We start from the raw sequence: 14,280 nt of genomic DNA, 5'->3' as shown, positions 1-14,280 counted from the left end.
AGGCTTTCCTGATTGTTTCTTGTCCTACTTAAGCTTCACATTGCCTCCGTGAAGTCCCATTAGTGAGACTAGTTTTTCAGCTTTTGCAATGCATTGTGCAGATACTTGCTGTGGCCTAAATTCCAAGCATAAACTAGATGGAGATAGAGTAACTTATCAAGTATATGTAGTTCAGCATGCAAAGTGCACATGTGTACCCGCTCCAATGGAATTGGTAGAATGGGGTCCCAATTAGGATCCTTTTTGTGACGATCAGGGGCTGCACTTTGGTTGCAAGAAAGGATGCCATTTTCCCACTGTAGGCTTCCCTTTTGCATCTTTTGAGAGTGGGTGCAATACAAGCATGTCCATTTTGCATCTGCACTTATATCACAACCATACAAGCACTTGAGGGTCTTCAAATCACCAGCTAGATGCCATTCAACTTGAAACATACCATGCCCATCCACTATTAATGTTTGCCTTGCCTCTTGTCTTCGAATAATCGACAGGATGCCGGTTCTCTCCAAAACCCACTTCAATGTCTCGTGGCACTCCTTTGGGGTCTCAAAGGTTGCAAGCCACCATATGTCCTTCTCAGATTGGACTGAGAAACCCTGCTCAACTTCCTCATCCCCTTGAGCAAAATGCACGGCATCGTTCATAATACAAATGCTCACCCTCTCTAGCTTGTGCTCTTTTACCAACTGAGCTTCATCCATTTTTATAACAAATACTAGCTTGCCATCTGTACAATGAAAGAGAAATACAGTAAGGATATAGAAACGAGAAGAAATAAAGTTGAATATGAAGAGGGAATTTCTCTAACCTTCTTCTCTCATCCCATAGAATTTGACCATGGCTCTCTGCAAATTCTCTACATCCACGTAAACATTATTGAAAGCATTCATCTCAAATGTTTGGATGCCAGATTTCTTTTTACTCTTCCAAGTCATTGTGCCACTTACACAATGGTATCCTCCAAGATTTTCTCTGGCACATTGGTTTGTTTCTTGATGTGTAAGCCTTACAGACCACGCTGTTGGCAATGGCACTGTAGATATCTTATACTTTTCCTCCATAGTAGACTTGAAAATTTTAAAAACAGAGTTATAAGCTTCACAACTTACACCAGCAGCATCACAAGCTCCAAGCACCTCCTTTGCTTCCACGAGGCCCTTGAAATCCTTCATTACCTTTCTAGCAACTTGTTTATGTAGCCCTTTTTGTCTAGGGTCCTTCAACACTTCCATGACATCACTTGGCTTTATTAAACTTCTTAGAACATATGAAGGATCACTATCATCCATTTCGATTGTTCCCATCACATCCTCCATGAAATTCCCAAAGTAGAGTACAAATGAGTCTTAGTGGAAAGAATGCAACACCACAAATATTTTGGAGTAAGAAATTTCATTGAAAATTTGGGAAACTAACCTTGCAGCCCGTATTCTCCTCTTTCGGGCACCACTATTGGTTGACAATGCATCCATAGATTGCAATTGTCTTTTCCTCCCCTTCAGTCCCAAAGGTGTTCCCTTCAACTTTTGTACTCGTTCTATCAACTTCTCTCGTTCCTTCTCCACAGCATGTTGAACTTGGCCATAGATAGACCTTTCCAAATCTTGTTTGCTTTCAGTGAGCTTCTAGATTGATTCTTCCAATTTGTGTCGCTCCAAGTCCAGCGCATGTGCTTTGTCACTGAGTTCTTTGTTTTGCAATTGGAGATCCTGCATACTATTATGCATTGCCAAAATAGTAATATTTCCCAAATGTGCAACTTCTTCTGCTTGGGCTCTCTGCACCTCGCTTGCTTACATAGCCAATGTCTGAGAATGGTTCAATCGATTGCAATAACTGAGCAATTCAGCATGTCCCTTGCCAACAAAGTGAACAACATCATGCACTGTATGAAAAGGAGGACTCTTTTGGGTGGCAGGGTCTAAAGGATACAAGTTTCCATCCACCCAAAGGTCAAGATGCTTCTTCCCTTGCAATCAAAGATTGTGGAGCACACTTTGAGGAGTTCCACTATATCCCAAAGAGCATGTGCTTGCATATTCTGCCTCTAGTTGTAGGTTCACATGGTACTTGTTGGATATGTCCTCGAATGGTGCCATGAGTACTCAAAGAGAGGTATCAGTGATGCAGGCTAAAATATAGGGGAGAGCTGGCAAAGATGGAGCAGTGAGAGGGAGAGAGTAGCAAGGAAGAGGGAGGAGGAGAAGCAGATGAGGGAAAGAGGAAGAGGAGGAGGAGAGTAGAGCGACAAGTGTAGAAGGGAGGGAAGGAGCTACTTTAGAAGGGAGGATGAGGGGAGAGATTCTACAGGAGGAGGAGGAGGGGAGAGGGAGGAGGGAGGAGGAGGAGCAAGGCGGAGGAGGGGAGAGATGCTACAGGAGGGAGGATGAGGGGAGAGATTCTACAGGAGGGAGGAGTAGAGGAGGGGGAGCTTGGGCGGATGGAGAAGGAGGGGAGAGGAAGGAGGGAGAAGGAGCCAAAAGGAGGAGGAGGAGGGGAGAGAGAGGAGGGAGGAGGAGCAAGACGGAGGAGGGGAGAGGAGGAGGGAGGGGGAGGGAGGGAGAGGGAGAGGGAGGGAGAGGGAGAGGGAGGGAGAGGGGGAGGGAGGGAGAGGGACAGGGAGGGAGGGAGAGGGAGAGGGAGGGAGAGAGAGACGGAGGAAGAGGGAGGGAGAGAGAGGGAGGGAGGGAGGGAGAGAAAGGGAGGGAGGGAGGGAGATTTGAAATTTGAAATTCAAATTTCAAAAAGTGGCCCCCTCCCCTCATTGATGGGGGGAGAGGTGGGCTCAACAGTGGGCTTAACTCACCTAGATTGGGCTGGTTAGGACTCTTTGGGACCCTCCAAGCCCCTTGCGTTAGCCCACTAAGCATTCCCTAATCCATTCCTTATGAGGCCCTTTTGAGACCCCAATTCTCCCCTAATGTATAAATAGATTTTGTATAATTAACAATTGTCGGAGATGTGAGAACAAAGTGGGTGCAAAACGTCATGACCAAAGTTACATATCTTGATTAAACATATTGGAAGGAATTATTAATTATTTAGTGGGTGATTTTTAACATTCAAATAGATGTTTTAGGGTACATTACATAAACCTACTTTCACACCACACATGGCATAAATAATGACATCACCAATGGCTACGTAGGTGACAAGTGGCATGATTGGTACTTGCATTCTAGGACACATTTGGTGAAATTATTTCATGAAAAAACATTATGCAACTATTTTCCTCATTCAAAATAGTGTAAATGATACAATTTACATAATAAAGGATACACTATAAATTTGAGATTATAATGGCCAACATTTTTGCAAAACTTTTGAATGGATATAGGCTCCTCTCATGATGATGTTTGCAATATAGAATTCATTTTGTTTCACACTTCAAGAACCTTCAGTATGGAAGGGTCCCAAGTTGACTAGGATTTTAGCCCCTAGAAAAGGGACTCAATTTACAAAAGGAGCACCATCCACCACCTTAAAAGTTCTTTCATGTCACTAGCTCCATAATCAAATGACATGGTTGGACTTATCTAGTGTAAATGAGATGACCAATCCTAATTGGTCATTGCTAAATTGGATTTCCCTTCAATTCCTATAAAATAAGGATCACCTAAAATATTTCATACCAAGATGTAACTTCATAAGACAACCTATTCTTCCTTATCAGACCTCTTTTACCAAGAGATTGATTGCTCCATACATCTTGAGAAACCTCTCAAACATCTCCACTACTATACCTTTGACTTATCTCTTATCGTCACTCCTCTAGCCTTGTAGTGAGTTCCCTCCTCTCTTTTGGCTCTCCCCATTTGGCAAGCATTTGGCTTGCTTACATTGAAAACCATGTACCAAAACCAAGGGAGGAGTAGTTATGGCCACCAATGTGTGAGTTACCAAACGTGTATGCTAATTAAATAATATGGACTACTAGTTAGATGGAGAGAGAACAAACGCATCAACTAATTGGTGAGTCATCAGATTGAATAAAGTTGACTATCATTTAGAATATGAGTATATAAGTTTAAATACCATTTGGACTTATAAATGATTCTAACTTCTAGCAACGTGGGAAGCTTCTTCCACAAGTTGAATCATTGTCTTGATCTAGAGAGGTATTGGCATTTGGCAAGTTCAAAGTTATTCTCAAGTTATCTTTTCAAGGTAGGGGTAGTGAAGATTGCATGCAAAGGAGTCACAAAAAATAAGACAATTGATATTCATTCACCTTTAGAATTTAACAATACTATTAAATAGGGAGTGGATCTAAATTCATCTCAAATTGTAGAAACTATGAAGTTGATGGTGTGATTTGAACAAGTATTAAATGCATTTCAAGTTTTTGAAGTGATTTTCTTATGGGGGTTGAAAACCTAGATGTGAAAGGATGGTCACTAGTACTAATACATATCTTTCTTTAAAAACAAATCAATCATAGGAGACCACAGATGCATGTACATCTCATGTACATCAAGGAGTTTGTAGCATAAGTTTTGTAATAAAAGGGATTAATGATATTAGGGACATTTGTGTTTATCTCCTCACTAAATTAGAGGATGTAGTACTAGAGCAACCAGGTGTGAAGGAAAGAAAGTTCATAGACGTAATATCACTTTGGGTGAGATTGATTGGAATTAATCACTATATGTTTGACATTGACATTTCCAAGGTATTACAAAGCATCAATGGTCACGCGGATGTTTCCATATTGACATTTATGGATGAAGATTCGACATATATGCCTTCAATAGATGATCTTTCTTGAAAGCAACTCAATAACTTATAAGTAGACCATAGATGCATGTACATCAAGGATTTGGGAACATAAGTAAAATAATAGGGATTGATGATTATAGCAGATTGGGATTGAGGTTTTCACTATAGTGGAGGACATAGATATTAAAAAAGTTAAATGTGAAGGAGAAATAGTTCATTGTAATACCATATCAAGGTATTTGGTGATCGATTGGCATTAATCAAGGCATGTTAAGGTTCAATTTCCAAGGTATTACAAAGCAAATCATGATGTGGATGTCTTGATGTTGACTTTTATAGATGAGGATTCAACACTCATCCATTCAATGGATGGTTTATTCATGAGTAAAAAATGAAAGAATATATATTTAAAAAGGAAATTGTAATTACCAGAAGGAAAGAATCATGGCATCAATTCTAAAATCTAAAAAAATATTAATCCACTTTAATGAGTGTATGTTTTTGCGAGAAGTTTTGCATGAGAAAGTGACAAAAGATAAATGAAGAGGCCATAATTGACCATTTGCATTAAGATAGGCGTAAACAAACATAATCATATTCTTCAGGAGTTTCCCTTAGTAGGAAAGTTCAGTGGATAATGCTTCAAGAATATTTGCATAATCCAGGGACCAAACATGAATTTGAGGCCATATGGATGATTTGAAGTAAGGAATTCTTTGAACATATTCTTTAGGAAATTTTATGATTCTTATGATGGTAAGCATAGGGACCAAGGACTACTCTCAAGGATAGGCCCTGGTGTAGGGCTTAAAATAGGAGAAGAAAATAAGCTCTCAAATCAAAAGCATTTGAAATTGAGCATCTCTTTTCTCACCTAGTATTGCTTTTGTTTTTTGTGGATCACATCTGACCATTGTAAGTGTTTTTTTCACTATTTTAACCAGTCCTGGTATTTGGAAACCATTTGTATGGAGTTCTTTTAGTAGTTTACATATTTGTTTTGTCGCATCTCTTTCATCATTGCAGATGTAGAGAAGTGGTTGAATCTGTGATATTTTAACCTTATATGATTATGAACTAGGTCGATTTGATTGTTCCCATATGACTTTTGTTATTTTGAATGGCAAATTGTCTCTTTTGTCATACTTTGTGATAAAATATGTTTTGAAGCTAACAAACATGACACATAATTCCATATTTAGGAATTTTGTTCGTGTTCCAAGAAATTGTCCTTTCTCATTCTAGGCAAAGTTTTTTGTTTCCAATTTGATATCCACAAAGTTTGTTGGATATATCCAGAAAGGTTTATCCTTGGATAGATTTGCTAACTTGTTTAAGAATGTGAGCACCTTTGTTACATTTATCAAACCTATATCATCAATGAATTTGAATAAATGATTTATCAGATCCCATCTTCCAAGACTCATTAGTCTTTTAAAGCATGTGCATTCCAAGTAGAAGAGATAGAGGTTACACCATATTGGTGAGCATGAGAATCCCATAGGTATTCCTCTTACTTGTTTCCATACTTTATCTCCCAAACGTATGAACACGTTTTCTATGAACCAGTTTGTTATATTTATAATGACCTATTTTTCAAACTTCAGACCCACTTTATCAACTTTGTCTGTCCATATTCAGTTCGTTGGTTTATTTTTGTCACTTGGCAAAGGTATGTAGTTTTTCTTGCGAGTGTAATTACATTCTCCAATACTTCTTACAACCCATTTTTGTGTGCCTTAGATGATGCAGTTATGTATGGAAGGGATTTTGATACACCTTGAAATTTGGATATCTCAATTCTCGTATCTCACTCATGTTGGTGGATATTTTCTCTATTGTTTTAGTAATCCAATACAAGTCTTGTCCTTCTAACGTTTCGAGAGCTAATTGTCTGATCCCAACAAAAGAAAACCGAACCTAAAAGACACACACACACATACAAACACACACAAACATCGGAGGGGGTCACTTATGAATATGTAAACATAGCATGTGGCTTCAACAGAAGGAGGTTTTTTAAATCCCCTCTTTACGTACTTTTCATCTATAGAAGGGTATCATATAAAGGGGCTATTCAAAAATTGAATAGAAAAAGGGTATGTTTTATTCATGATGAATTTATAGATAAGGGGTTTTATAAATAGTCCTTGAATGCACGTGATATAGGGTTTATACATAGTGAACCCCCTAAGCGTGCGATCAACGGAAGGGGTTTATAGTTTTATGGGGTTACATAAAATATACATACATAAGGGGTTTTTTAATTCAAAAAGTGAAAATTTTCATATAGAAGGGATAGTTTGCTTATCTCAGATTTATGGAAGGTGTGGATATAGGCTATAAAAATACCAAAAATTTAGGGGTTTTTAAAAATATCCCTTGATCATAGGAGCTATATGGGGCTTTTACATAGTGCCCCCCTAGGAACCCACCCCCCCCCCCCACACACACACATTTACATTTGTGTGCATGGTGTAATGCAGATATATATACATGCATGTACACATGCATACACAAATTTTTTTACTAATAAATATATAGAGGGACTTACTCAAGTGCACTAATTGCATGACTGCTAGTGCCTATAAATGATGCTTACATATCTGTCGTTCAAGTCTGACCCGGGGGATTCACTCTTCATGAAAGGGGGACGTCACCTGCGTGCATGAACTTCAAGAAAACCCCCTATTTAAGATCCATGTAGGATGATAAAACACCCCTATTTAAGCTTATAAGATACCACCAAAATTCTATTATGTCCCCCCTTTCCTTAAATCTACGTTCTTTCTCAAGCATTTAGATCACACAGTAAGAAAAAATTTAGATTACTTTCCCTATGACTATTTAAAACCATACACAAAACCAAACTTGTTTGGACTAGTTATCCAAGGTAGCCTATACTATGTCCCCCCTCTTAAATATGGCATGGCCCCCCTAACTTAAATTCAATATTGGGAAAAAATAAAAGGCCCCCCACCCCTAATGTATAAGCTTATGCATCATTAAAAAAAACCCCCCTATTGTACACTCACGTGATATCATAAGTTTCCTCTTGTGAATCCCCCGGGAAGTCTGACACCTATGAAGGAAAAAAGACTTTGCTCTTTCAGTGTAATGTTTTGTCATGACAATGAATAGTTAGAAGGGGTACCACATTGGGTAGTTAGCAGTGTGGACTCTCCAGGCCTATTAAAGACTACTAAATTTTGGGTTCACATTATTGGAGACTTTCTTGAGGGGTTTACTATATGTAAATTTTATATAACACATGTGTTTCAAGGCCTAATTTAAAAGTTCCTTATTTGTAAAATTTTCATGAAGAAAACACACGCTTTTTTTTATTCAATCTGCGGATGTCCCCTTTAAATGGTCCTTTTATATGCAAAATGAAAAATTTCAAACCACTTCTATTGAACCCATGTGCTATGCTTACATATTTATGAGTGACCCCTTCGAGGAGACTCTAAAGGTGAACCCTTCAAGCTTATTGAAGACTAGTGAATTTTGAGGTCACTCTTTCAGATGTACAAAAAGTCACCTTATAAATTGTCTCCCCTTTAGGGCACACATTTTTATATCAAGGAAGCCATAGTTCACTTGATTGTCCAATCCAAGTGAGACACATTGAAAAACAAAGAGGCAAAGTTATGAATGAAAATGCACTCTAAATCCATGTGTGAATATAGCACCCTTTAAATGACACTAATGGAAAGGAAGAAGCATTTTTGAAGCCAGTAACCTAGAACTTAACCAAAAAAAGGATATCAAGCATTTATCAAAACTTTGTCATATGACTATTGGTAGAACGAGCAAATCCAACACCTTCATCTAAGCTATTAACAACCAAATTTGGAATTCATATGAAAAAATTAGTGATAAATTGAGCATGAAATGGCTACCCATCCAAGACACGGGTATCATGTACATCTTATCATGCTTCTACCCTTGTTGGTTCTCTCATTAACGTAGAGCAACTAGAAAACATGCTTTGGCACATAACATGAGAACAACACTCATCTATAAACTTGGAGGTTTTAGACAGATGGAGAGGGTAAACCCTGGGGCGCCAACTCCCTTTAGTAAGAAAACCTATCAAAATCTTGAGTATGAATATGCCATGAGTAGAATTTATTCAAATTAACATGGTTGTGTTCTACACTAAAAGAGCTTCAAATATGTCTTTACACCTTGAAATTTGGGTAACACATGAAAAAGTTACATTAATTTGAAAGGAGATGGGTTTTCATATTTCAATGTATTTTTTGTTTTACCCCCCCTCATCCAAAAGACCCCCCCCCCTTGGGCCTCACATATTATGAAAAATATGTACAAATCTTAAAATCTTGCATATTTTTCAAGGTACATACCTTATATTTTGTGGGAAGGGGGACATGAAATTTGCATATTTTTCCCTTGCATATTTGAAAATTTTTAAAGAAATCCATGCATATTATATATGGACCTTGTCCCCCCATACCTTGGATTTTGGACAAGGGTAGTAACATATTACATATTGAGTTGGTGCCCCAGGGGATAAACACATCATTTTTCATATATTTTTCCAGGGGGACACTCCCTTGACCTACGCTGCACGCTAGTATTTAGTGTTACAAAAGAATTCAACTACTAGTGATTATGTTCATGAGTATGAAAAGCATTTAACTACTAGTATTGTAGTGTTTCAAAAGAATTCAAATACTAGTTATTATGTTCATGGGTATGAAAAGAGTTACTAGTACTTTAGTGTTTGAAAAACATTCTACTAGTACTTTAGTGTTTGAAAAGTCATTGAGTAATGAAAAGCTTTCAGCTACGTGGCATTCTTACTTTTTTTCCAATGGAAAACTGCATTATTTGAATTTGAGGGTTTGAACTATTTGGATGATTCCTCAAATATATGAATTAGGTGAATAGGTGAATATTCGGGGCATGGAACCTTGCCATGCCATGAAATTTAAGGGAACCTTAAATTAATATGTATTTGGTATTAATAAAGTGTATTTTACTATTTAGTACATAGTAATTATTTTGTATTGAACACCATATTTAATACTCCTTAAATATGGCATTTAGTACAAAAAAATTACTAGTAACATACGAGGTATGGTATTTAGTACATAGTAATTTTATTTTGTAGTAAATATTGCATTTAAGGCTAAGAGCCAGTGCACACGAGACACAAATGCACAATTGGTGGTAGAAGATGATTTTGTTCACGTGTTAAAATACCCTATGAGTTTCTTGCATTTAATTTAGCCCTGACTAGGTTGAAATAGATGTATGAGTATTTGCACTGAGCTCTGCATGTGAGAGTTAGGCTCTTTTGGTTGGCTCACACATTTGTGTCTATACCCAGTCTAGAGCATTCAAGGGATTGCCACCTTCACAGCTCCACATGGAAAATAACTACTGGTTGAAAAATCAATCGTGCTGTGGTGCTCAAATTGGCACCCTCCAAAATCGAGGTGCGAATCGTGCTTCAGCTCCACCTTGAAGTCTGTGCCAACCCTGAAAACTCACCACCAGAGTTGCTCTACAAGGATCGTGTGCATTGGCTCTAACTAAATATGGTCTTTAGCACGAAGTAGTTACTATGTAAGTTTCATACAAAATATTGGGTCATGTTCACGATTCGAGTACAAATTTGCACAATTCAAGAATTTTGGTTGAATTTTTCAAAAATCCGTTCGAAAACAAAATGCAACTTATGGACAAGGTGTTCTGGCTTGTCATCTATTTATTCATTTGCTTGTAAACGATTTGTTTGTGTTTTTCCCATGCTCACATACCTAAACTCTCACACACAAGGAAAGGTGTGCACAGAGTCCCATATAGAGAGCACATGTAAATTGAGGCGGTTTGTAGTCTTCGGGAACCGAAAAGCTCAGCCGGTCGGTTTCCTTTTCAATCGGGCAAATTTGGGATATTAAGTAGCAATATAGCTGAAAAGTCTAAAATTCAGACCGGCTGGTTTCAACAATCCAACCAGCCAATTTGAAATTTAATCGATGAGATGCTAATCTTTCACTAGCCTTGGGCCACGGAGGTTGTGGTAGAACTTGTGCTAGGAGCAATGCACTCTTGGTTGGAGTAATGCAATTTGTTGCCTAAAGAGGATGAGATCTCTACAACACAAGGGATACAAGTGAGTATGTAGAACTTTTGGTAGGAGAAATGCACACTTGGTTGGAGCGATGCAATTTGATGCCTAAAGAGTATGAGATCACTCTTGTACAACACAGGGGCTACAAGTGAGTATGTAGTCAGGCCTTGAAGCATCAAAACTGTTCACCAACCACCTTCATTGATCTCAAGGTACCATCTCTCAAAAGTTTACTATAATTATATCCATGTAGATTTATCGAGCTCCTTCTTCCAAGGCATTCTTCAATTTTGATCCTTTGCTCTTCTTTCATTTCATTATTCAACTTTCATCCCACCTCTCCAGTCCCCATCATCGTCGTCAACTGCTTGCAAGCTCCCTTTCCATTTCACTACCTAGCTATTTTTCTGTGATCTCATTCTTCCCCAACAACCGCATCTCTGTAGCTTCAATTCGTCTTGTTCGTTATCCACATGCACCTCTCTCGTGCTTGTGATCTGTTTTTCCTTAAATGGAGCTCATGTTGTTGTGCCTTCAGCATTCACGCTAGCTCTCCCTCCTCTCAGCTCCTCCTGTCTGATATAATTCCCTCCACCCTGCTCTCCCAACTCCGTTCGCCCCTCATTGACGTATTTTCTATTCCTACTATGGCTTACTGTCGTGTGGCCACGCTGCCTTCCCCTACAATGCACCATACAACCTGCATTTCAGGAGAAGCTGCCTCCCGTACTGCCGTTGTTGCTCTCCTTGACTTAAGAACCCTCCTCGCCTCTGGAAGCTCTTTCTTCCCTTACTACATGCTCGTGGCCCTTGAAGCTGGTGGGCTTCTCAGAGCTTTTGCCCTCTTGATCCTCTCACCCTTTGTCTGGTTTGCGTCACGATTCGTATCGGAAGCACTGGCCATTCGAATGCTTGTGTTTGTGTCCATGGCTGGACTCCGGCTGTCGGAAGTGTGCACCGTCTCCAGAGCTGTGCTGCCGAAGTTCTTCCTGGACGATCTTCGCTCGGACTCTTACAGAATTTTCTTATCTTGCAAGGAAAGACATGTGATAACTTGCCACCCAAGAATCCTGGTCGAGCATTTTGTGAAGGCACACTTGGGAGTGGACAAAGTTTTTGGCACGGAACTGCAGACTTCAAAACGTGGTTACTGCACTGGGTTTGTAGCTGATTCTGGCGTGCTGATGGATGATAAAATAACCGATCTTGCGAGACGTATGTTTGGGGATATGAGACCCGATTTGGGTCTTGCTGCTGACGATGGAGACAATGCGTTTTTGTCATTGTGTAAAGTAAGTAGCAGGCCTCTAGATAGCTTCTTGGTCGAGATCTAAGGTCATTGTGCAAAGTGCTTGTTATAAGATTTCGTATTATTTTTGTTCTTCTAGACATGTTCTGACGAGTCCAGTTGCGTTGTTTCCCAAATTGTGGTAGTTGCTGTGCTTGGAATCTGGCTTTGTGTAATTTTGTTTAGCTACTTAAAACTTATTTGGACATATTCTGCACACACCGAGTCGGAGCAGTTGCTCTGCTTCAATTCATGGATAGGCTCCCGGCTTCTTTAGCCGTGCTCGCTGAGGCAACAGGTTCTTTTCTGTCTTAAACATTGTAGAGAATCTCTTGCAGTATTTTGAAGTAGACACTGATCGGACATTTCTAAAGCCATTCCCAGTTCATAAATCATGAGCCTCAACATATTCAAGAGAGTTCAATGTTTTAGAGTACTGAACATCTCCATGAGGATTTTAAGTGAGACGGTCATAGAACATGAATTTGCGATCTCCAATGCACGAGTCTCATAGGTGAGCATGGAGAAATAAGTCGAGAGAGTTTGTCCACAGAATGAGTTCACTTCACAATGCTGAAGATATTCGATATATACGATCTGCATTGCATTGATAAGCTGTTTTCGCTTCGTGCTGCCTGAGGGATGCTCTTCCCAAGCCCTCCTCAACGATGGAGGGGCGTGGTATGGTAGCTCACTCTGTTCCTGGGCGATGCTTGCATCCTCTACTGCAGGAATCGTTCATCGTTGCAGCAGACACGACGGCACGCCCAGTTCCGAAAGGCCAGTATTTGGCTCCTGTTGTGTTCCACGATGGCCGCCTGGTGATCCGTCCAACACCCCTTGCGTCCCTTGCTATATTCCTGTGGTTGCCCGTCGGTATTGTTCTCGGATTCATTCGGTTGTATGTGGGTCTGACTCTACCGAGAGCGATTGCATATCCTATTCTTGCCATGCTTGGAGTTGCACTGAGGGTGAAAGGCGCTCCTCCTCTCGTTCCTCGTAATGATCAGGGTGAAGGGGCTCTCTTCGTTTGCACTCATCGCACTCTTGCCGATCCTACGTTCTTGAGCGGCGCCCTACGACGCAATGTCCGAGCGGTGACTTACAGCCTTAGCAAATTCTCAGAGCTCATATCGCCCGTCAGAACCTCACGTTTGACAAGGAACAGAGACGAAGACGCAAAGATCATCCGGAGGCTTCTCATGAAAGATGACCTCATCATATGCCCAGAAGGAACGACTTGCCGTGAGCCGTTTCTGCTGAGGTTCAGCTCTCTTTTTGCTTCGCTGGTTGACCGCGTTGTCCCAGTTGCAGTGAACGCGAAAACGGTGCTGTTTCACGGTACGAGCGCCAGGGGATACAAGTTCCTGGACCCGATATTCATCCTCATGGATCCGCAGCCAGCGTACGACATCACCTTCTTGGAGGCATTGTGTCTGAAGAAACTGCGGGCCGAGGGGAAGACTAGCATCGACATTGCAAACTACGTACAGAAGCAACTAGCGGACGTGTTGGGGTTCCAGTGCACTAATTTCACGAGGAAAGACAAATACACAGTATTGGCAGGCAACGACGGGACGGTGAAGAAGTAATAACTAATAAAATCTCGGAATCGAGATGATGAAACACTGCGACACAGATCGAAAGAATGAATTCGACTGAAAAGCGGTGGTGGGTTCTTCAAGAAACGGTGTTTACAGAAGAAGAAAAAGAAGAGCGGCGGTGTTTAATTGCCGTTATTGTTGGGTTGACAGACGCGTTTGTTCATGTCTTTTTGACAGATATATTTTGTTGAATTTCGTCAGTTCCAAGGAAATGTAATAACTGTAGAAGTGTGGAGATACTTGATCTCTCATAATTGTAACAATTTACTAGATGTCTCAAAACTGTATTCTGTTGCCTGCATTAAACATGCATTGTTTCTTTGACGGAATTTATGTTTATTTACTCAGTTCGGCAGCTGCTCACATGCCAACTTTAATTTCCAAACTCCCTGGTTATACGAAAACTAGACGAGTTTCAATGACCCCTTTCTTGCCTCTTGCAAACTCTTACCACATCTTTGTCTTTCTGCATCTAGATACACATGTACTTGTGTTGGATACATGTATGCATATATGTGCGTGTGTACGTGTATGCATATGTGTATGTGTGGTAGTCCAAGGGC

General features: G+C 40.0%; 1 protein-coding gene across 1 annotated transcript; it reads left to right on the top strand.

Moving 5' to 3' along the window:
* The first annotated feature begins 11,182 nt into the window (after window positions 1-11,182).
* LOC147887230 (glycerol-3-phosphate 2-O-acyltransferase 6-like) lies at window positions 11,183-13,981 on the top strand. Its single transcript, XM_087394911.1, has 2 exons — window positions 11,183-12,117; window positions 12,845-13,981. The coding sequence occupies exons 1-2, from the start codon at window positions 11,299-11,301 to the stop codon at window positions 13,703-13,705; spliced, it is 1,680 nt and encodes a 559-aa protein (XP_087251037.1). The 5' UTR covers window positions 11,183-11,298; the 3' UTR covers window positions 13,706-13,981.
* Window positions 13,982-14,280: the final 299 nt, after the last annotated feature.

Source organism: Dipteris shenzhenensis, chromosome 23 (genome assembly GCF_047967505.1).
Source record: "Dipteris shenzhenensis isolate YYH24624 ecotype China chromosome 23, Dip_SZ_1.0, whole genome shotgun sequence".
NCBI classification, from domain to species: Eukaryota; Viridiplantae; Streptophyta; class Polypodiopsida; order Gleicheniales; family Dipteridaceae; genus Dipteris; species Dipteris shenzhenensis.
Note: the sequence above shows the minus strand (reverse complement) of the source record. Positions and strands in the feature narration are given on the sequence as shown.